At 40.7% G+C, this 24192-nt stretch overlaps 1 protein-coding gene across 9 annotated transcripts in view; it reads right to left on the bottom strand.

The window, feature by feature from the left end:
• XRCC4 (X-ray repair cross complementing 4) overlaps positions 1–24192 on the bottom strand; it is a 142348-nt gene that overhangs the window by 31715 nt on the left and 86441 nt on the right. For 7 of the 9 annotated variants that reach the window (XM_086868060.1, XM_086868061.1, XM_086868056.1 and 4 more), the window contains one exon: positions 22798–22936. In XM_086868060.1, coding sequence (XP_086724186.1) covers positions 22798–22936 — 139 coding nt within the window. Of the gene's footprint in view, positions 1–19161; positions 20941–22797; positions 22937–24192 lie in introns of those variants that run through there. The other 2 variants (XM_086868058.1, XM_086868059.1) reach the window with 2 other exon arrangements.

Raw genomic sequence — 24192 nt, 5'->3', positions numbered from 1 at the left:
TGGTTTAAAAAAATGTTCCTTCCACTTGATTAAGGGAACCATTTCATTCCCTAAAGGTATCAGATGTTACCTGTCAGGAACAGAGACAAGAATTGAGCCTTGTTTCACAGGAGAAATATTAAAAGCACAGGACAGAATCGGTGTCACTGCAACGAGCTGGTGAGTTATGGTGTTTGGGAAGCAGAGCTTTGGTTAAAAGCTGCTGGATAAGGTTTAATCCAGGAAACAGCAAAACCAGCACAGACACACACAGAAAAAATATAATAAAAAAAGCAAAAAAGAAAAAAAAAAAGGAGAAGAGGAGGGGGAAAAAAAGGGCAAGCAGCTTGGAAAGGCTTTTAGAAGTTGATAAAGGCTATCAGCAAGGGCTTGTGTTCTCTCACAGTGAAAGAAGCAGACAGGGTGGGAGTCACCCCTCCAAACAGAAGGACTCAGTGTTGATTTTTGTTTTAAATCTCTGCCGTAAGGTGAGGGCAGCAGCAGCAGAGGTTGCTGTAGTCGCTGCAGGAGGAAACAAATCTGTTTATAATTACTATTTTTATGGGAGCGGTAATTCTAGGCCTGATAAGTAACGAAGAAATGAAATAAATAAATAAAGTTAAGCAAGACACAAATGAGGAGTTCTGCCTCTCCTGTGCTGTAGGTCTGGGCTTTCTGAGGGGGTGAAGGATGAGTCAGGGTGACTCAAGGCCCCGTCACGCCGGCACAAGGGGAATTGAGAGGCACCTTCTGTTTTACCCTCAAAGTGGGTGATCTGGTGCTAGCACTGCTCCAGCATTACTCATCCCATGGCAATAGAACCATGGAACATTAAAAACTCTTTGCCATAAGGACAGAGAGGCAAAGAAATAGGAAAAAAAACAGAAAAAAAGAAATAAAGATAAACGAGCAAAGAAGGAGGAATGATGTTCTTGCATGACATAACCCTTGTCAAAGGACTGCTTGGTCCATCCACACAAAAACAGTGGGCAGGGAACACCTCCAAACCTGACCACAGGCCTTGAGCCACACCTGGATCACCTGGTTGTGGCCACACCAGACCTAAAACCTCACACCCTCTGCTAAATTCAGCACTCAGCATGGATGTTTACTGGTTTGAAAAATGAGACTGCTTCTGTGACTTCATCTTCCCAAGAAAGGTAAGACCTGCAGGAGGGTGGGTGGGGCAATCATATTCCAGCCCTGGAGCACAGCTGACTGAGAGAACGGCCAGAAATTCACACATTTCACAGGAAAAAGATGAGTGAAATGGAGCACGGTTACAAAATGCCCCTTGGCAGCCCAAGGGCTGGTCTGCTGTGCATAATCTCAGGATTTTGGCAGGAACACAGTTTAATTTGCCTCTGAAGAGCCTTGTTTACTTGCATTTCCCTCTCACCAGTCAACAAGCCACCACTTCTAACATTGTTCAAGCATAGATACAAACCTGAGAGGGATTCAGTGTATGGCTGCTCCATAGTTCCCTCTTGATAATAATACATATCACTAGGACTTTACACATTATAAATATATCCTACATGAAATTACAAATTCCGAGCCATCTGCCTAAAAAAAAACCAAACAAACAAAAAGCTTAGGAAAACAATGGAACAATGAAATAAGTTATAAGCTTTTAACTTTACACCATTACCAGGACAGGAAAATAGCCCTTACACCAGGGCTAAATCACACAAGTCAATTTAAGCTGTATGCAAATGGATCAGGGACAAACTTGTCAGTTCTAGAGTTATTTGAAACACTGAAGAAAAAAATCCCCATGTTTTCAACAAAACAAAGAGTCCTGGAATGGGTATTTAAATGGGACAGGAAGACTGGAAACAAATGCACAGCTGCGGAGTGAAACTCACAAATTTAATTATGCTTGATTGCTAACTATCAATTTTGTTGCTAAAGTAGTATCATCACCAGTAATAGGGAGAACAACAATTTATATAATTTTATGGTGCTTGCAATGATGAAATCCTTTGATGTATGCTATTAAGCACGATTTTAACAAAAAAGTATCATTCAACAGGGAAGAAAAAACATGTGCTTCCCAGAGTAATTCTTGATTCCAGAAATGTATCCAGTTGGAATTTTCTATTCCTTAACCCCCACCTGTTTTTTTTCATAATCCACTGAGATATACAGGAACTATCTAAGAGTCAGAAGAAATAAAAATAAATGCTTAATGGAACAAAATGAAATTACTGGATTTTCCATCTGTGATATACAAGACATTTCAGCCTAATTGTGTTAGGTAGGGAAGAAAGTAAAAAACAGTGTGAGAAAACCTTTCATATTTCTCTTTTGAGAAAAGTAACCTTTGTGTCCCACATCCACAAAAAAAAAAAAAACCAACAAAAAGCAAAAGCAAAAACAAAAGAACAAGAAAACAAAAAACCAAACCCAACCAAATGAAACAAAATTAATCACCTGGAAAAGATAAAACACATCACGACTTCTACTGCCCACAGTTTTAGATGAAACTCTATTGAGAGTGCTTAAGCAGCAAAAGGAAAGGAAGGGCAATGCAAAAGCCGGAAAAAAGGAAATAGTCTGTTATCAAAGGACTATTAATTGCTCCCAAAGTAAGAGCGAGTGATGATCTTCTTCCTTTATTTACTCGGACGTTCAGCTGTCTAATCAAAGAAACGTTGTGCTGGCTGGGCTGAAAGAAAACTGTACCTTTTGTTTTGGTGATTGCCCACTAGACCTTAAGGGCTTTCATTGGATCAGTTTTACAGCTCACTGCTGCACTTTAGAGAAGCAAAGGAGCAGCAGGCAGCTCCCAGAAACAGGAACAGGGCTCTGGAGCATCACCCAGCTCGATTTTGTGGTTGTTGCTGCTTGCCTGCTCCTCCCTGCAGAGCTGCAGTTCCTGGTTATACTCAAATTTACTGCGTTTGTGAATATGACTTTCTAGTTACAATTAGCTGGTAATATTCAAGCCAATAGATTAAAAAAAATTAAATAAAATAGCTAAAACAAAGCACTTTTTCACAAAGACAAAGATTACAGGTTGTGAGTGCTAGCAAAGCTTTGGCACGGGCCACAAGTCCAGTGGCCTGCTTGAAGCTTGTAATGAAGTAGATTAATAATAATAATAATAATAATAATAATAACAACAACAACAACAACAATAAATTTTCCTACTTTTAAATTTTCTTACAATTTTCTTACTGCCTCACAGAACCTTTAGAATGCTAGGTTTTTGCCTTCACCTCTACAATGTCCAAGAAAAGATGGAAATGCACCTCTTCCTTTTATCCTCCCCGAATCCCCCACACACAATCCATTACCAAAGCCATGAAAGTATGAAAGTGTCAGGTCCTCTTTCTCTTCAGAGCAGCAAGTTTTGTAATTTGCCTGCGGGCAGAATAAGAACAAGCAGCTTTTCAAGGTTTTTATGGCCTGAAAGAATTCTTACAACAGCAAAATTATTCTGGAAGAAAATTTCTTAACTCCTGCCGGAGAGAGCAAAGATGTTCCAGATGATCTGTAAATGATATGTAATGTATGCTGACTTTTTTTTCCCTGTCTAAAATTGCTCTATCCTGCCTTTTTAAAGATTTCTCTATATTGAAAACAGAGTATTTCTAATGGTGGATACCATTACAGAACGTGTGTGCAGAGGCTGAAAACGACCACAGGCACATTTCTCAGGGCATGTAAGGCTTTATAGTAATTTCTGTGTGAGATGAGGCCTACAGGAGTGAAGAAAACCCTCACTCCTGATACTTAGCAGCACAATTTTATTTTTTTTATCCAAGATGTTTACGACTCTGCAGATGTTACAGGTTTATTTCTTCCCTTACAGGCTGAGTGAGCACAGCAAATCGTCCCCCCGGGAGCTCCCGGGCCAAGGCACACACAGCTATCCCAGAAAACATCTCCCTGCATCCACAGGAATAAAACACCATTAAAAACCCAGTCTTGAGGGGCTGGTGAACCTCCTGCTTCACCGGTCCTGGCCAGAATTCTGGCATGTCTGTGAGACAAACACACAGAAAAGGGGCAATTTATGGAAAAGCAATTTATGGAAAAGCTTTTTGGTCTGGGTGGGACTCAGTAATTTCATAACAGAGAGAGGCAGAGAGATGAAAGAGGGCTAATCAGGCACAGTAAAAGCTGCTGGCTGGCAGGGATGGGGCAGGATCACCCAGGAAGCTACAACACCTTGAGCCATTGTATCCCAAGCCTGTCCCGACAAAGGCAGCTCTGTCACCCTGTTTACTTTCCCCAGTTTGTCTTGCTTTGTGCCTTTGATAAACTGTCAGGACTAGTTCCTCCAAGGACTATACTCCCCCCAAAAAAACCTCTCTCTGCCAGCCTCACATATGGTACAGTTTCTCGTGCCTCAGGAGCCTGCAGTTCTCATAAGAACTCTTCATGTTTTCCATAATAATTCCAATACTTTTGGCATTATTTTCCAGCTGTGCTGCGTACGGGCTGAGCAGCGACACAAATCCTGCCCTATAACGTTACTCGCTTTTAGCTGGTGCTGCAATCCTGTGGGCTAAGCTGCAGAAATATTAAAAGGCACAGGATCAGATAGCTGAACGCCAAACATAGGAACGGTTTACACACAAAACAGATGAGTTTGCTATCGTTACCCAGCCCCTGAAATAAAGCAAAGTTGAAATCAGATTACTTTGGCTCCCAACAAGAAAAATTAGCAAGTTTCCCTGCTCCAGAACCAATTTTTCTCAAAGCTGATAAGGCTGAACTGCCACCCCCCCAGAAATTAACAGTATTGGAAAGCTAATACAGCAGCACATGTACTGGATTAAATAACATTTTCATAAGGTCTTGAGACATTCAGGACTTCTCTATTTTTTCAGGAATAAAATTTTCTATTTTTTTCTATTTTTCTATTTTTTCAGGAAGAGCAACAGAACAATTCCCTCAGGTGGAGACTCCAATGCTAAGGGAGCATCCACAGGGTCTGGGTTTGCCTCCTCTGGAGCTGGGGAGAGCTGGAGCATAAAGAAGGGATAATTGTGGAGTCACAGTGTAATTCAGGGACTTGTGCAATACCACTGCTCCTTAAATTCACTGATTGAACAAATACTTATTTTGCAATAATTTACCGATGTAATCAAGCTTATAGCAAGGTCTAGAACACAAGAACTGTTAATACCAGGGTGACTAAGCCGTCCACTTGCAAAAGCCAGACAAAAAGGGGATAAAATGCATGTCTGAGGACGGGAAATGTTTCACACTGAGAGCACAGAGTGGCCTTTTTCTGAAGAATGATTAGTGCTCTGCAGCTGCCCTGACCTCATTATATTCACTCTGCTGAAATTCAAACTTCCGACAGTTTGTTCAGAAGGTGAAGGAAGAGTTTTTTGGCTTTTTTTGTAAATTTGCCAGTCATGGATGATTACACATCTTCCTTCCACTGATAGCCAAGGGGAGATACATGCCCAAACAGAACTTCTGCCCCCCAGAACCTCCCTCCTAGGAAGGCAGCTCCTGGCAAGCAGGTTTTATGCTGAATAATTCCATTTTTGCTCGCCATCCCTCTGAGCTCCAGCAGCCACAGCGCAGACTGAGAAATCTCCTCTGGCAAGCCTGAAACAGATTAGTGAAAAATTGCTTCTCCTCCTATTAAGCAATTTTCAGCACTTTATTCTGGTCAATTCAGCAGGTGACCATTCTCCCCAGGAGGGCACTGGGACCTGAGGGAGTGCAGATGAAAGCTTTTCCTCCACAGATAAACGTGGTACATTTTTAGTTCATTAAGACCCCCGTTAAACTCCTCTAAAAACAACAGGCTGTTCAAAACGCTTGTTTAATGGGAATTACAGTGGATTACCAGTGAGCACAAATTCAAAGATAATCCATATTTGAGAACACAGTACTTCCTCACAGCTGCACCACAAGCATTGCCTGCCTGTCATCAGCATTTTCTGTGCAAAAAAATCTTGCTTGCTGTATCATTTCACTAACCCAATGCAAATATTTAAGCCCAGTTTAGCTCCAGCTGGTGGGCTCAGCAGGGCATCACACGGGTGCTGATGTCCTCACCATGCACCATCCCAGCCTCCTGTCCTGGATGTCACCACAACTGCTCCATCCACACCAAAAACGCAGCCTGTGCCTCAATATTCTGCCCTAAAAGCCCTTCCCCTGGAAAGGAGACACAGGGCAGGTTTCTCAGGAGACAAATGTCCCACCATCCCTGGGACCTCACAGTCCTACAGGGAGCCACAGGGCTTCCCTTCTTCCCATCTTCCCTTCTTCCCTTCTTCCCATCCACCTGAATGCATGTCATAGGCCAAATTCCAGATTCTAGGATGAATTTATGTCACTGCCACTCCTTTTGGGTTGGCTTTAAGCTTTTGCAGGCTGCCTCTTTACGAAGTTATCTTCTGATGCAAGTCCTAATCACTGCTGTGACCACAGGAAGGGAGATCAGTAATTCCATTTTCTGTGATTATTCCTTCATGCTGGATAACAAAATGCCTTTTTTATTTCACAAACAGAAAATGTCATGCTACGTAAAATAAATACAGATGCAGTTTTGCTTAGAATTTGAACAGGGCAAAGGCTGCCAAGAGCTCAGGGAGTGTTTGGACAATGCTCTCAGGCACAAGGTGGGTGACTGGGGGGGGTCTGTGCAGGGCCAGGAGTTGGGCTGGGTGATCCTGATCCCTTCCAGCTCAGGATATTCTGGGATTCCTAACCAAAGAGGATCTTTACAAAAACCCTGCAGGTTATCCAAGAACTGAAAACTTACAGTTTTGGTCGGATGTTTTCTTACACAGCAAAGCCACCTGCCAAAAGCAAGCCCGGTGGGATGTACAAGAAGAAATTGAAGTTTCAGCCCACAAAAGCAAAAACACAGCAGCCCCATGTACTTAAGGTGCTGCCCAACATCAGAGCTACCTTCTGAAATATCAGGGAATTTAGTCTGCCACAATTAGTGTGTTTAGGCTCACCTGCTTTCTGACTGAAATCCTCAGGAAGCCACACACACAAATGACACAGGGTGATTTGAAAAGCAGGAAATTGGGGGCCCTTGTGGAAGGACTCTGGCAGGTGAGCAGCTCCTGACTGATGAGTGTATAAACAAACCCTTCAAAGGCTAAAAAAGTATCCCACTTCCAAATGATTTTTGCAATTGATGGAACTAAGTGTGGAGGCTGGGCCCATACATCTAAAAATATTTATTTCAGACCCAGTAGATATCTATACTCATCCATTTAATCACACTATATTGATCATATGTCTGTTCAAAAGAATTTTTTCTCTAATCCAAGTGACCCCCTTTCTACAGAATCATTCTCTTTGGCTTAGAATTCTGTTAAGTATATATTTTATTCAGATAATGAGCTGCATGTGATTTTTTATTTTTTTTAATTACTAAAACATCAAATAGACACATAAGAAATCATTCTTTCTGGTTAAAGCTATAAAGACACCTTTAAAACAGCTTCCCACTATTTAATATCACAACCAGTTGTACAGAGCACTTGGTACAATAAAATCTAATACATCTTCAGTGCCTTTCAGGGAAAAGATGTGTTTTTCTGAATGCTTCTGAGTTGCAAGCAGTTAACCTTCCTTGTTGATTAATAAGCCTAGGGACCACATGCCATGCATGCAATATTTATTAATCTGTTCTTTGTATTTTGAAGGTAAGTGTATAAAATACCTGAAACACCACAGCAATTGTCAGACTGAGATTAAGTAGAAGGCAATTCCAATGATGGGAAAGAGACTATAAATAAAAACACACTAAAGATTTCATTGATCAGACGCCCTCTGAATGCATAATTCATCAAGGTGTTTGAGAACATTGAGATGCCTTGTTTGAACAGCAATCCACTTCTGTCAGTAATTTGAAATTTAAATTCTCACATTAGCTTCAGGGGGAAGCAGTGGGTGTACTCAACAGGCTGGAGGTATGAGGAAGAAGAGATAAGGATTAAAATAGAAAAGCAAGAAAAAAGTGTCTATTTCAAAGTGCACACTGTTAATTAATAGATTATGAGCCAAAAAAGAAAACGCATAAATATTCCAGTGACGGCTTCACAGTCTAAAAATATATTTTAATTCAGAAGTAGGAAGTACTCTAGCAGAGTTTTTTATTTCCAGTTGGATGGATGGGGGGCTCGACCAGCCTAAGTTAAAGATAGGAAAAATGGAATGGATAATTTCCCTGCAGTTCACAGAATCACAGACTGGTCTGGCTAGGAAGGCACCCTAAAGCCCAGTCAGTTCCTGCTGGGGCAGGGCCAGCTCGCAGTGTCCCTGGAGCTGCCAGCCCCAATGTCCAGCCTGGCCTTGGGCACTGCCAGGGATCCAGGGGCAGCCCCAGCTGCTCTGGGCACCCTGTGCCAGGGCCTGCCCACCCTCACAGGGAACAATTGCTGCCCAAGATCCCATCCAGCCCTGCCCTCTGCCACTGGCAGCCATTCTCCCTGCTCCCTTGTGAGGTCTCCACACAAACTTCAGCCTTCTCCAGGCTGAACAGCCCCGAATTTCTCGGCCCAAACCTGCCACAGACCCCCAAAATCATCCAAGCCTGAGCTGATCTGGCAAGCAGGAAGAAGATCAAGCCACAGCTCAGCTCAGACCTCATTCAACTGCACAAAGTTCATCATCCTGGCCTGGGGCACCAAAGAACTCCAGAGGACAGCCTACAGCTGACACAGCATAGTTTATACTGCCTGAAACAGACAGAAGAAGGAATTCTGCTGGGAAAAAGAGGCTGGGCTGATATTCCCACTCTCTTCACAGCACCAGGAAGCATGAGGTTGCACAAGATGGACACCTCTCGAATTCTGTCACAGCTTGTGACTTTGGAAACTTCCCAGTGAGGTGGAACACTGACAGCCTTATTTTGGAAGTTGTGCCAGGAACTGGTGGGAACAGAGGGATGGAGAGGTCCAGGCAGCAGCCAGACAAAACCTCAGCTCCAGGAAAGGAACAGGAAACCATCAGGCTCCAAACCTCTGCCCTCCTGCCACTTAGCTTAATGCCATCTCTCAGCAGACCAAGAATTCTTCTGTGCCCTGTCTACATCCATCCACTGCCTGTGTATAATTGAGTTTTCTTCTGAAGGGCTTTTTAATAAAACTGAAGCTGCTGCCTAAGCCCTTCTCACACATCTGCTCAATCCTCGTGGTGTCAGTTCATCTATAATTAAACACCAGAGAGCTTTACCACCTATCAGTCATCATTCATCCAGGAGCTTGTCTTATTTATCCAATTAAAAAGGTATTTATTGTCAACATATTACTTTTTTTTTCTTTCTTCAATACTTGCCCAGTGGAGAAGCCTTGCACTACTTCATTTTGTTTGTATGCAATAATATCTACAGCAAAATTCTTGTGAAATCAAGGGGTGTTAAAATAAAAAAACAACCCAGTAGCTTCAGAGTTGGCATTATCAAGGAATTCTCCTTTAAGCTTCATATCCAGATGGAATATGGAATTGCTACTGTATGTTTCAATATGGATTACTCCTTTAGTTTCCTGTTCAGGTTAATAAATAACTTTTATTATAATTTATATGACAGCTTGGTTACTGACAGGAGAATTCATTTTGCTGAGAGATGGAAAATGAGTTAGTATACACAGCACCACATTGAAAACAAAATAAAGGAGGAGAATAAAACAGTATACATTAAAATTATCCTGCTGCTGAGAATAAAAAGACAGAAGTCTATGGAGGTGTCATGCTTGCACATTTATAATAAAAGTTTAATTTTTCAATTATATCCCTGTAATATCCTGTCCTGCAGCACTGATTACTTCCTTGGCTCACTGAAAATTAATTTTGCATAGTGCAAAACTGTCTTTGGAAAATAAACCCCATCAAAACAAAACAAAACAAAACAAAACAAAACAAAACAAAACAAAACAATCTACCTACTCATCTAAGACTTGCAAGTTCTCCATTAACAGATCACACAAATGAGGAACTGACATGTTAATAATGTCTGTAAGAAGTTATTAAAGACTGAGGACCCTGATTATGTCCTGTCCCTCTCTTGTCCTTAACTTCTACAGAGCCTTAAGTATGAAGAACACCAGGCTTTCAAAACTGCAGATCTTGCCATAGTTTACAAATAATCCCCATTATTCATTTGGAATTTTGTAGTTCAGCGCTGTTCTGACACAACCAGCACTGCAGCCAATAACCTATAAATTAATGTATGAAACTGCTGAAATCTCCTGCAGCACCCTGAGCTTGGTACCAGACCTAAACCTGGGGAATTTGATACCACTCACAGGGGACAGTGGATCCCAAAACCCATTTCAGGATGCTACTGCCAAGGTTATGAGCTGGAACTATAGAAAAAATATATATAGAAAAAATATATAGAAATATATATAGAAAAAATATATAGATAGAAAAAAGACCCAAAAAAAACCCTACAGCTGTGGACTCTACATTTCTGCTTCCATCAGCCCAAAGTTTAGGTGAAATTGCTCAGAAGAACAATCTGATTTCTTCCCCTTTTCTTCACCTACCTTAAGGCAGTCACGTTTTGCTCCAGGGGACAATGGGGACTGTGTTACATGAGACAACCCACTTTTGTGAGAACATACAATGGAAGAATAATATTTGGAGATGTCAGGTGATGGCAGGTAAACCTCCACACAGGTGCACCTTTAATGCAGGCGGCACCGGGCCCTACCTTGATTAATTTTCTGAATTCCATGTCAAATTGGCTAAGTCTTAACAACTGGAAAGTTTTCAAGATGAAAAGCGCTTGTCAACATGACTCAGCCAAGAAATATATGTAAAAGCAGAGAACTCAATTACATTTGGAATGCTGGTGCCCTGCTATGGAGCAGCAACTTCAGGTGTGACAGAAGGTTTGAGGTTAATGATTTGGAAGCCCTCACTGAGACCAAACTTTCTGATGCCAAGGTAATGGCCATTAAATAAATATTGAGCAAATGCTTAAAAACAAACACTAAATACTATTGCAGACAGGAATGCCTGGTTTAAAAAAAAAAAAAAAAAAGCAAAAAAAAAAGCGAAGATGTGAAATAAAAATATGAATATCCAGCTTAGATTCAGGGTGATTCAGGTAATTTGAAAGGCTTGGATAGGACATGCATACTCACCTGTTCAACAACATCTCAGCCTGTGATCTGTCATCTCAGTAATGAACTTTACTAATACAAATTTCCCTCAATTTTTTTTTGAGGGAAAATTTTGTATTTTGTACATATTTTGTATTTTGAGGGAAATTTTGAGGAAAAAGGAGTTTCTTTTTCCTCTCACTTGCATATTTCTCTTTGGAACAGGAATACGTATTTTGGTTGGTGCATCATGAAACTCCAGTGGTGTCTGAAAATTACATGTGTCAACATATTCAATGGGATCTACCCACCTGTGGGCTGGTTTTGCAAAGGGACCTCACAACAGAAAAGTCAGAAATAATGAATCTTTTTAGCCTGGAAAAATGAGAACACATCAAGACACAGGAGCTGGTGCAGAGCTGGGAGCAGTGTGAACAAAACCATGAAGAAAGGGAGTGTCTGGCAAACATTGCCTCGGGGTAACATGAAAATCTGGCTTTTTTTCCCTGCAAATCTAGATCAAGGAAAGGTCGTAACAGCATCAGGAACATCTCAACCTTGTGAATCGCTGCACGAGGGAAGCTGTGAGCGCAGGGCTGTGGTCTCTGCAGCATCCTGCACCCAGTCATGCTGAGTGAACAGCCTGACGAGCATTCCTGCTCCTGCCCTCAGATGTGATGGTTGGTTTGGTGTCACTTCAGGCAGAAAAGGTGTAGATGCACATCAGGCACGCAGGAGGCCATCGTTCTGTGCCTCTCCAGTGCCGTGCTGGAGGGCAGAATGTGGGAAGGCAAACAGGAGACTGAGAGGTCTCACACCAAGGGGTGGATAAAGACTCACCTGGGCAACACCACAGCCCTCTAAAACTGAATTTCAAACCCTCCAGCCCGTACAATCCCATCCCTTGACATGATCTTCCCAAATCTCCTGCTGTGTTATTCCCTGTGTTTAGCCATGTCAGCCACCACCTGCTCCCAGGCAGAGCCTGCTGTCCCAAACAACCCCGTTGTTCCTGGATTTGGGAAGGACAACGCTCACCCCCACAAAGGGAAGTTGCACAAACTTCATGCATCTGTACAAAAAATGCTTTGATCTCCTGCACTCCTGTTCTTCCCCTTGCTTCCCTCCCTCCCCACCATCACTGGCTGGGGGATACTGGTTTGGACATTTTGTTTGTGGACATTTTGCTTACACACTTTGGGGTGGCTCTCTGCCACAACAATAAAAAGTCGATGATTTTTGCCTCTTTTTAAAACTCTGGAGCTCACAAAGTATTTTGAAGAGCCAACAGGCAACTCATCACATCCTGACAACGTTTTATTTTTATTTGGAGATCTTCTGTTTTCTGCCTTAAAATCTGGTTTTGCTTCAATTGAAACACTTGCTCAGGTTCTGAGCAGTTTTGTCAACACAACTGGGTGTAATCTGCTTGTTTTTTTTCATTTAACATTTTTAGTCAATGCTGTAGGCACACAGATATACAGCTGGAGAAGAGTTTTAATACCAAAATAATCTCTCCTAACCTGGTGCTCCAGAACAGTTTGACACTGGCACAGCACTTGAACAGAAAAATGATTTTGTATTTGTGACAAACAGCAAGTCCAGGAGGTTTACTCCTTGTAGTAGTCTTCCTATTCATTGGTGAATTTTAGCCTAGAGGATTGAAGGTTTTCTTTATAAAAAGTACATATTTTTTTTCAGAATAGCTCAATAAAAGTAGAATTTTGTTCAGGTAGTTCAACAGTTACCCAAGAATCAGCTCCAGAGGGACTAAAGCAGGAGCTCTCTGGATAGTTCACATCCCCAGCAGAAACCAAATGATTTATCACCACTTTACTCCAGTTTTACACCTGTGCAACTACAAGGTTTAGCCATTTGTGGCAAAACACTGAAGTGATAAGAAATGAGCCATTTTCCTCTCTGAACAAAAAATAACCCCTGTGAAAGTATTTTGTAGAGTTGCTCAGGAATCTGGGGAGCGGGGAAGATCACAGCATGAACTAGTAAAAGTTTATTCCTGTGGCCAAGTCGTAGTTCAGAACCTTTATTAATTTTAATTGATATGTGGAGAATTCCTCAATACGTATAAAAACAAAACAATCACCTTTTTTCCCACTCCTGCTAAATTCAGTGAACATTCTCTGTGTTCTGTGATGTCTTTAGAAAATCGCATCTCTGTCGGCTTCTACAACATAAAACACATTTCTTTCAAGCTTTTTCTACAATTAGCACCTTTTTCAACAACCCTCTCATAAATTATTTTCTCAAGTTAAATAGCTTCTTTATCTCTTCTAGATAAACACAAGGCCAGAGGTACCATTTCTTAACTTAACAGACAGGTCTCCAGCTTTGATGTCAAATACTCCTTGGGGGATCCATATAAGTGGAATATAAAATATTTATTTCTACGCTCTTGAATAATTAACATCTTTTAAAGAAGCACATGAGAAATCTCATCTCTTTCTGGCATGAGACCTAGAATGAAACTCATTCTCACCTTATTTGTCCCATTTCCTTAGTTTTAGTCATTATTACCGTGCCCATTCTAAATGTACAGGGTGGAACACAGATGCCAGTGGCTACACTACTCTTAGATTTTCATTCACCTCACTACTTAGAATCATCCAAATGATTTTGAATCTCACTTCAGATTTTCACACTGAAGAGAAATTTTGAGAATCTCACTTCTGCTATTTAGGATTCATTACAACATTGACTCTCTTACTGATCATTTTTGAATATTGACCGTTTTCCTTCGTTTTTACACCCAGTCCACTTGTAACAGCTGATACTCAGAAAACCATCTGAGGAAAACACAAGCATGTAATTAGCTTTCAAATTGCTGGTTGTATGTTTAAGCTCGAGTGATGCAACAGCTACATGAGAATTGTTATGAATGGTTTGACAGATGAATAAAGTAAGGAATTATTTTATTAAGCAATCAAGGGAGTGTGTCAGCAATATGCTGTGTTAACAAAGCTCATATTAATCTAATTCTGCACCTCCTGCAGCTTCTAATAAAGATATTTTTATTTATGATCGAGGAGACTGAAATGTAGTGAAATCACTTCAAAGTGACCTGGTTTGTGCAAATCTGTCTCTGATGCCCAAAGTTTTTGGGCTGATGCAGGAGCATGTGCCACGTGCCCTGCCACAGATGGCAGAACTCACCAAAAAGGGTCCTGATTAATGCCACAGGAATTCTGACACAGGCTGACAGAAACAGATGAGTCCCCTCACCCAACCATGAAAGTGCATTTGCTCAGACCACATGCATTAGTCACAGTGTATAAATGTATGAATATTTATCCACTCTGACCAGACCTGGGGATGCTCCAAATATCACTGGAAATTCATTGCCATGGATGACAAGGGCTTGATTTACTGCTTTTGGGGAGACACATATCCATGGTAAATAGGAAAACAAATGCACCATCAGTGCCTCTCACCACATTCCCTCTCTGTCTTTGCTCACAGACCTGTCCAGTGCCACCTCTCACCCTTTTCTGTGCTCTAGACCTTTTCCTGCCAATCCTTCCTCTCCAAGACACTCTGAGGCAGGAACAGGATTCAAATAAATTCAGTACAAGCTCTCTTCCCCCTTTTCCTCTGTTTTTGCACCAGAATTCAAGCATTCTGGAACAGAAAATGCCCTAATATCTGTATGGTTTCCAGTTTCAGCAGCATCCTTAAGGATCACACACAAAAGGTTGAGAAGGACACCCAAATCTGATAAAATATTTCTCACTGGCCAGACCTAGGTCTTCACAATCAGCAGCAGTCAGGTGAAATTAGGCAGGTGAAGAAAAACAGACACTCTAGACACAGCCATCACTGCTTGAGGAGTAAAGTCACCACTGGAGAGATAATTCCCATGCATTTAGTTCTGTGGATTTAAAGCAGAGGATTAAGCACTTATTTTGGCATAAAGAAATTGGTAAGCCTTGTTAAATCTAAGTGGCATTTTTTTAGCCCTGCTTTGCTGAGGTGGGACATTTCTGGGAGAAAAAAAAAAATGGTAAAAAGTTAAGTAAAGAAAAAAGGATGAACAGAAATAAAAATAGGAAGATTAATAGCTTCATGCAGTGAATTTGAGTTTTGAAAAATGCACTGAACTGAGCAATCTTCTCAGCAGAGCAGGCAGTGTTTGCAAGAGTTTGTGAAATCCTTTCCCAGATCATGAGTTTCAGTGTATTTCTGTGCACAGGATTTTCTCCAGCAGGTTTCCTGGGGCCCATTATGATTTAAGGGACTCCTGGCCCTCCCAGATAGTTGTGCTATACAGAATACTCCAATTCAATGCAGTGAAGAAGACTTAACTTCATGTTCAGTCCAAAGAACAGCAGAAACAGGTATTTTGTTACATATGGGGCAGCTTTATGTCATTAATGGAGCCAAGCTTTCCTTCTACTCCTTCCCACGATATTTTTGACACCAGGGCTGAGGTGGCAAGCAGGTTACTTGGGCTTTCCATCAGCCTAATCTCAATGTCCTGCCAACACCTAATCAAAATCTCAGGCCCCTACATCACCTGCTCCTTCCTGTTACAAAAAATGTGAAAATAATTCTGCCTGAAAGGCTGTTTTGGGAGACTGAGGTTTAATGGCACCATCAAGAGCCCTTTGCAGAGCTGGTCACACAGAAAGTGCATGTTTGCTCCTGCACCCTGATCACCAGGATGCACGTGGAATTTCAAATATTGCCTTCTTTGCTGCTTCTAACACAATCTCTTCTCCTTGGCTTCTCACCCTCTACCCTCAAAGGCTGAAAATGTTGGAGCATGGTCTAGTTCAAAAGCCAGCAACTGTTCCAGCACTGCTGGTTACCTCAACCACACAAAACCTTCCCTCCTTCTTAGTGTAATTTACCTCCAAGGAGAAATTCTTTGGCCTCCCACATGAAAACACCCCATCGAGGTTCTCAGTATTTAACAAGACTAATGCATAATGTGATAAATTAAACTATTCCAGCCCACAACCCACCTAAGTGGAGCTTAAAATATAAAGCTCAGGTAAAACACCACTCCAGTTAAAACCTTTGTTTAAAAGGCAAGGGAAAAGCATCAAAAATGTTGACCAGAAAGGTAATGGAGGAAGAAGGTATAGTTTCCATTTTTTAAGCTCTTCTCTTGTAATCTCACAGCCTGAAATATGAAATAAATTTTCTGGAAATGTTTCAGTGAAATACATTATAGATGAATCATTGGAGACACATATCTCACCAGATTTGTCACAGCAATAAAACCCTGACCTAAGGAACATGCCCTGAGACAACAGAGGGTAGAGCCCTGTCAGTCTTTCTGAGTAATAACTCCTCCATCAGCAGTCAATTATTGGGCTGTTACCAGTGACAAAAACCTGTGAGATGTGCTCCAAACTGGAGAGCTGAGAGACTTTCCCCAGGAGAAATGGAAGCCTCTGAGGTCAGCAGACAATGCTCATTTCTTTCCTGCCCTGGGCCTTCAGCCTTCACATCGTCCCACCCTTCCCTGGGGACCTGGGAGAAATGGTGGTGGATCCCAATTCCCTCCACTTCCCGTGGAAATAAATCACCCCTTCCCACGTGGATGGTGGAAGACTAATTATCTGCTGCTCAGTTAAAAAAAGAGGCACTGCACAGGTACCACCACCAGGAGAAAAAGCAGCTGCACTTTGTTGCATTTATTCCTTCATTCGAGCTGAATGAAGAATTACTCTGGATTTTTTGCAACTTTTTTTTTTTTTTTTTTTCCCAAAATGATTCATGTCTTTTACAGTTTTTGCAGTATTGCCATCAAAGGTTTTATCCCTCTTTTTTGTTTTGTTTTTTTTTGTCTCTGAGAGCCCCCCATTGTTGCACAGATCCCCTTCCCACCCCAGCCTGGAACAGTCACAGGTGAGTGCTCAGGTGATGAGGGTCACTTATCAAAGCTGCCACACAAAGGTGCTGGGGTATTTCTGATGTTTGCTCAGGTGGGGCAAACCTGTCTGCTGTGACTGATGTCACACTGCTGCTGCTGCCAGTGCCTCGGCAAAGGAGCAAAAACAGAAGGAAAAAAGGGGGAAGAAAGAAACCACCCAAAGGCACAAGACAATGTTGAGCATGCATGAATCACAAAGATGCCTTAATTCTCTACTTAAATGTTTTTGCTTTAATACTCACATTAGAGGCTCATACTACCCAACCATTCACTTCTAAGAGATTTCTTAGCTTGTTTACATTTCAGCCTGGATAAGTAATCATCAAAACTTTCTAAATACTGCATTCCATAAATTTATGGTGGCAGGGAAGAGCTTCTCGCTGCCCTGACTGACTGAAAGATCACAGTGATCACAGCATTTGCCAAACCAGGGAAGTTCTCTCCTACTGCATTAAATAAATGCACTTGAGATAATACAGAAGTGACATGTCATCATGAGCTCTTCAGTACATCTTTCCCTAAAAGGGGATAACTGTGGGATAAACTTCACACCCCCTCTGGAAGGTTCTGGTGTCATTTTCAGCAGAACCCAATTTTTGGCTGGTTGAACTTTAACGAGAAGAAAAAGTTGCTGTGTGAGACAGAAAACCCAAAGCCTGGCCTCAGAGAATGCCAGATTCCAGGACAGATCTGTGGTTTCTCCTACCTGAGTCACTGGTGGTGGCAGACCACACTTTAAATAAACTTTGCATTAGAGCTTCAAAAATGTGAACCGCAAGCAATGAATTAAACAAATGCAGAGAGAGGGTCCCCAGGGAGCCCTGGGCTCACCACAGGCTCACAGTGCTTTTAAGGGGGTGGAAGTTCATCAAAAGAAAGACAAGTACAGCTTATTACAGTATTGGGATACAATGCTAAAGGATTTCTTTGCAAATAAATTACATATACCTGCGAAGATTAAAAAAAAAACAACTTTTGAAGGTATAGAAAGGGAGGAGAGCATAAACACTGGAGGAAAAAAAAATAAATAAAAAAGCCCACATTTATCATTAACAAGTAAAAACCATGCAGCAGCTCATTCTACCCACAATTACACACATGACTAAGTTTAATCAGGCCCTGAAGTCAAGAACAAACAGCGAGTGTGAGCACCGTAACAATCGTGTTTAAAGGAAAAATTACATTCCCTGTTTGGCCTCTGATGGAGCCAGGGATGGCAACGCAGGTGGCACAAGCCTGGGACCTTCAGCACACACTCAGAAACCTGATTATGTTCCTCTGATTTGCTCAAGTGCTTCGCAGAGCTCCTAAAAAAATACGCTGAACCCTTTTAGAGCTCTCTGAAAAAGCAGGGTTTATGTGTAAAAAAAGAAAAAATTTAGTTACTGGTGGCAAAGGTCCCATCAATCTGACCTGCATCTCGAAATTTCAGCAAAGCCAAATGCACGGGGAGCCTCTCTTTCCCTCAGTTTAAATTTAGGCCTGATTCTGACAGTCACTCCATTTTATCACTCAAGCAACAGGTACCAAGCCACCAAAAGTCAGATTTCAACTAAAAAAATTAAAATCACCCAAAAAACCAAACCAAACAAACAAACAAAACCAGTAGTAGCAACATCAAATGTACTAAACTAGACTTATAAAACTGAAATTTTTGGCATGCAGAACAACTAACAAGTCAGAGCCACAGTGCTTGGTGCAAACAGGCAATTCTTCTTAAAAATAAAAAAGACAAGAAAATAATACCTGTTACTTCTCAGCCAGCTGGATCAAGAGTATCTCTTGACACTTGCTTCTCAGAATTATGGAACACTTCCTCTGTAAGAACTTTTTTTAAAATTATTTTTCTAGTCTTATTCTCAGGGGAATCCAGCGTATTTGCATCCATAATAATGTTTTTCCTGTATTTAGGATGCCTTTCCCAAAACCCCTTCTGTAATTGTACATCCACTCAACAGTAGGCATGCATTAAAAAGCAGAGAAGTTATGAATACCCTCGAGCAGAAGGAATGGATTATATTTTGAAATATACAGAATAACTTATTGAAATTTTGAGCCTTATCCAGCAAAGCCTTTCTCCTAGGAAACATGTGTGAATGAGGACCATAAAAGATCCTTTATTAGAAAAAAAAGACAGAAATAAAAAGGTTTTGTTTTTCTTAACTCATTAAAAAAAACCCCAAAAAACAACTTTGATAAATCAAAGTGGAAAGATATAAGTTGCACTAGAAATGGAAGCTTTTTCCTGATTTATTTTTATTTTAGTGTAGAGACTCCATCTGTGCTCCACAGTAGTCTGTGACAATGACTTTGCCTAACTGGTCTGTTCAATGACTACGCTTCATTCTTAAAATTATATTACAAATTATGCCATCCTCAGTAGGTACTATCTGCTCTCAAGTAGCTCCCAACACTTTTAAAGTGAAAATATTATAGAAACATCCAATTATTTACAGGATTGAGGCTGACAGCTAAGCCACACAGCTAAGCCTCTGTATTGAATGCATATTCCACACAGCTAATAGTGCCATTCATATGCAGCCCCCAAAGAGATTTGGGTAATGCCTCAATAACCATAACTTCTAACTGTGGGTTGGGAATGCTCTTATTAATATTATTTTTTTCTCCTCCAATTATGTAATGCAAATTGTGAAAAGCAGAATTTGCATCTTAACTTGACTTCTATATTATCTCTGCCTTGCACCTTAGGAAATTGCCAGATATTAAGTTATAGTTAGAGCTGCACCAAGACCATCCATTCCAGTAAACTGGAATCAGAATAATTTTATTTTACTTCCTGGCTCAGTTGTCTTCTGAAAAGCAAGATCTACTTTTTTGTCTTTGCATATATTTAAAATGTGTAAATTAACAGCCATAGGTCGGCTGTTATTAACTAAAAGTAACATCTGTCTGCCTAAAGAAGTATTTCCTTTCACTGGATATCTCAGACTTAAGAATAACCTGCTAGAGAGCTGGATAAACCTCATTCTTGGCAGCTGGCTGACCCACTAATTATTCTAAATTTATACTTTATCCTAAAGTACATCTTTATCTCAGCAAATAATTAAACAGTTCATTTAGCGACCTTGTTCCACAAATCCTAGTTCAGTTCCTTGCTGCTCTCATGGCTACTTTCACTAAGCTTAATATTATCCAAAGCACACTGCCAAGTTTCATTAAAAATGTTGATTTAGCCCTTGAATAAATTGCCACAGTAATACTAGATGTCTATATGGATAAATACAATTCAACTCCTTTTCCTGCCACTGCACCCACACACAAAGCATGAGGAAGGCAGCACTCCTTTTGCTCTAATTTCTGTGTCAAACATATTTTTATTTGCATTCTTCTGAGTACTTTTGGCCATATCCAAGGATATATTTTCCTTTCAAGGAGCAGGGAATTGCCACACAACTAGCCTCAACATCCATAAATCCAAAATATTTGCAGAAGTAGAATCCTTTAAGTTTTGATGGCTTAGTATTTACTCTTAAGAGAAATGCTGCTTTCTTAGCACACTGTGACATCTTCTGAGAAGTAGATGAAAGTAAAGCAACTTTTCTTGAAAGTTATGACACAACTTTTCTTACGTGGTAACACCGCCTGCGTTGAAAAACACTGTGTCTTCAAAAAAAAACACAATCTGAAAGGCAAGGGGAAAAAGAAAACCTTGGATGGTTTCCTTTGCTAAAGAGGTATTTTTAAGTCCTTTTTCCTTTTTTTTGGATCTTCTTTAGGATTCAGCTTTAGGGCAGGCTCGTGGTGCTGGGTTTGTGGCAGAGCTCCCCTCGCCTGGAGAGCCTGGCTGGTGAAGTCACCAAAAACTCCACGTGGGAAATAACTCCAAACAAGCTCTATTTGCTAAAGCAAGAACTGTGGGAGAGGGTTTTGTGTGACTTGGCCTGGAAGCATTCACATTTGTATTTAGATTTGTGTTCACATTGAGGAGGCAGCCCTGGCTGCAGGTCGGAGCAGGAGAGCCCAGGAAGGAGGGAGGATTCATTGGTGCACCTGCAGACGTGATCAGGACATCAGCTCAAATCTGGCACTTGATCCCAGAGCACCACAACATGCTCTCCATCCCCCTGTTTGCCATGGAGCACTTCCAGAGGTGAAGGAATTTCCAGGTTCACTTCGCCCACTGCCACCCCTTTGCTTGGATAAATAATTTTTAATTTTTTTTAATTTTTTTTTTTTTCTCTTTTTGCTCAGTGACACAATACTGGAAAACATTTTGGGCAGGACCCCAAGGTGCTGCCAGCTTAAGATAAAGCCCTTTGCAGCACCCAAGGATCTGGCATTCCATCAGCACAAATTACTGGAGTAATTAAAAACTGCTCCATAAAAAGAACACCTGTATTTGAGAACTGGATCACGGTGCTAATTCTACATCTCCCCACTTTTTTGACAGGCTGAAGAGAACTGAAAATTATTAGCCAAGCAAATTGACTGAAAACTTGATTAGCAGCTGGCAAAAGATTTCAGATGGAGCTCAGAAACTTCAGTGATGTTGAGAAAAAATAACCAGCAAAGTGGAAATTATTTCAGTTCAGTTTTTGTAATGTTTCAGGTAAACGGGGAGATTTCCTATCTTCTTATTTAAGAACTAAATATTATATAAATTTATATAAATTTTATCTAAGAATTTAATAAGAATTGCCACTGTCACATAAAGTGCAAAACAGAAAAATGAGAGATAGAGACTGATAGAATGGATGTCCCATATGGTCTCAAAATAAAACTAATTATGTTATAGCCAGCAAGAAGAGTCACTCTTTAGATTCAGCCCTGACTCAATCTGTAAATAGAGTAGAAATTCTTTGCACAAACAAAAATCATAATGTTGCTGTGTTTCTACTAAAATTTGCCTAAAATTAATTATTGTCAAACTAAAATTATTTCAAAGAACTACAACAAAAATATCATTATCTTCTCAGTTGTCCCCCTGCACACAGGACTCAGACATTCATAAAGAGACAATTACTCAGTCCAAGGCCTCTGTATATTTGCAGTATTTTGCCTCCATGGGTTTTCCTTCAACAACCAATGTTAAATAAAATGAACCTGAATTTCAGGCACAGGTAGGCTGCTAAAATCAAACTGACCAAATTGCAATGGACTGCAATGTGAAAGAAGAAAAAAAGCAAAGTCTGCTTTCTCTACATATTTCTATGCCATCCTAAAAAAATTGCAATTTTTAAACTCATAAAACAGGGCTGTAAATTCAAACATTCCTAGCTGGCGTCAAACCACAACTTTTACGTCAAAATGAGATAATTCTCCTGCTGATTCAAACAGAAATCTTTGCTAATCATGGGAAATGTCTTTGTAATCTGCTTGTGTCCATGGCTGTTTAAAGACTTTACAATCCATGGAGTATTACAGATAAAAACAGAAAATATATATTTTCAAATGTAATTTGCCATACATTTAGGAAAAAAAAATCGGTGTTTTTGAAGAAAATACTACCAATCCCACAGCAGCTCTGAGGTAACTATAAGCACCTCCCACAACACAAGGGAATATTTCCAGAAGCTGAAATGGACATAAGAAAAATACTTTCAAGTGTTGCAAATCCTGACCCCCTTTGTGTTCTAAGAGCGAACTATTTTTTTTCGCCTGGAGACTTCGTTTTCAGAAAAAAATCTATTAATCTATTAATCTATTAAAGATTAATCTATTAATCTATTAAAGATGGAACTGAGAGGTGGTTTCTTTCCACTGGAATCTCCAAGGCAGAACCTCAGGGTGGTGAGGTTGGAACCTCCTCCACCAGAGGCTGCCCATGCCCAGCTGGGTTTGGAGTCCCACGAACCTGGTGAGGTCTGTGAACATAAAAACATTTCAATACATTTAAAAGCTGCTTACTTTTCCTGCTCTGCCTCGTAAGCAGCCACTTTAGCTCCTGTCCCTGCAGGTTTTGCCGTCCTCTGCCTTCGTTTTCTCCTCGGAGCTGGGTCCACGATGTCTGGGCTGCCCAGGAGGGAGGAATCCCTTCGTTCCAGAGCTGCCAAGAGGAAAAACAACCAAGGTGAAAAGAAATCTAACATTTGAGGTCTTTCAAGACAACCCTTAAAGTGTTTCTTCTCTGTGTCTTTCTTACGGAAATCTCCATAGTCCCAGGATGGTCTCAGGACTGGGAGAAGTTTGTGACATAAAGGCAAGTTCAAAAAGACTGAATTTAAACTAGAAAGATAATCTTTCCTTGGTACCTCTTTGTAGGCACTGGAGAGAAAGGCCAGCAACCCCAAACTGGACAATCTGTCTGGATTTTCACTGCCTCCTTTGCTGATGCTGAGTGAAGCAGGCTCTGTCCAGGTTCATCTACCTATTTAAATTACCATGTAAACTCATAAAATATGCTTTATCTATACTTAAACAACAAACCCCTCTCCACTTTGACAATTACCTACTCAAAACTCAAATGTCAAGGCAGACAGATCTTTCCTTAAGCTAAAAAAACAAAAACAAAACAAAACACAAAACCTATTAATGCATTCAGAAGTTATGCAGACATTTTTATTCCAGCTATCAACATCCTGCAGTGTATTTTCATTTGGTATGCCTTCTTTCAAAGTGAAATCTTTAGTTACCTATAATTTTCAAGAGAATTATATCCAGAACAGCACAAACTTCAGCAGAAATACATTAAATAATAATGGGGTGGCTGAGGCTGAAGCTTTTGGGGTCACTTCGCAGTTTATTACGTTTCTGTGCATTTTAGGGTGGTTTAATCCTCACTTGGATAAAAGATGCCATAATTTGAGACTCAAATGGTTTTCACAGAAAGTAAATAATAATGAGTCCTGTTTCCCCATCCCTTTCACAATGGTTACCCACGTGTGCTGAAAATGAAGCAGGGAGGTAAGACACAGCCCACAAGTGGCATTTTCACCATTTCTCAGAGAAACATGTGTTTCTGGCCAAGAACACTGATAAATTTATCAGAGGCTCCCCAGAGCCCCTGCTCAGAGTGAGGCACATGCTTTACATTTAATAATATTAAATATTCACCAGCAGGCACTACACTACATCACAGACTTGCAGATATTTGCAGGGTGACAACAGGCATTAGCTGACATATTTCCCAGGCACAAGCTAATTAACAAGTTCCAAAGTCCAGCACTGACAAGATACATTCCTACAATAAATGCTGAGAAGGGTTAAACTACACTAACCACAAACCATTCTAAACTTTAACCAGATATGCATACTTTTCCAGTGTTAACTGCTGAAAATACACTTATGATAGTTACTCTTTAC

The sequence above is a fragment of the Cyanistes caeruleus genome, chromosome Z (genome assembly GCF_971803275.1).
Source record: "Cyanistes caeruleus chromosome Z, bCyaCae1.hap1.1, whole genome shotgun sequence".
NCBI lineage: Eukaryota > Metazoa > Chordata > Aves > Passeriformes > Paridae > Cyanistes > Cyanistes caeruleus.
This window is presented reverse-complemented; position numbering and strand designations above follow the sequence as displayed.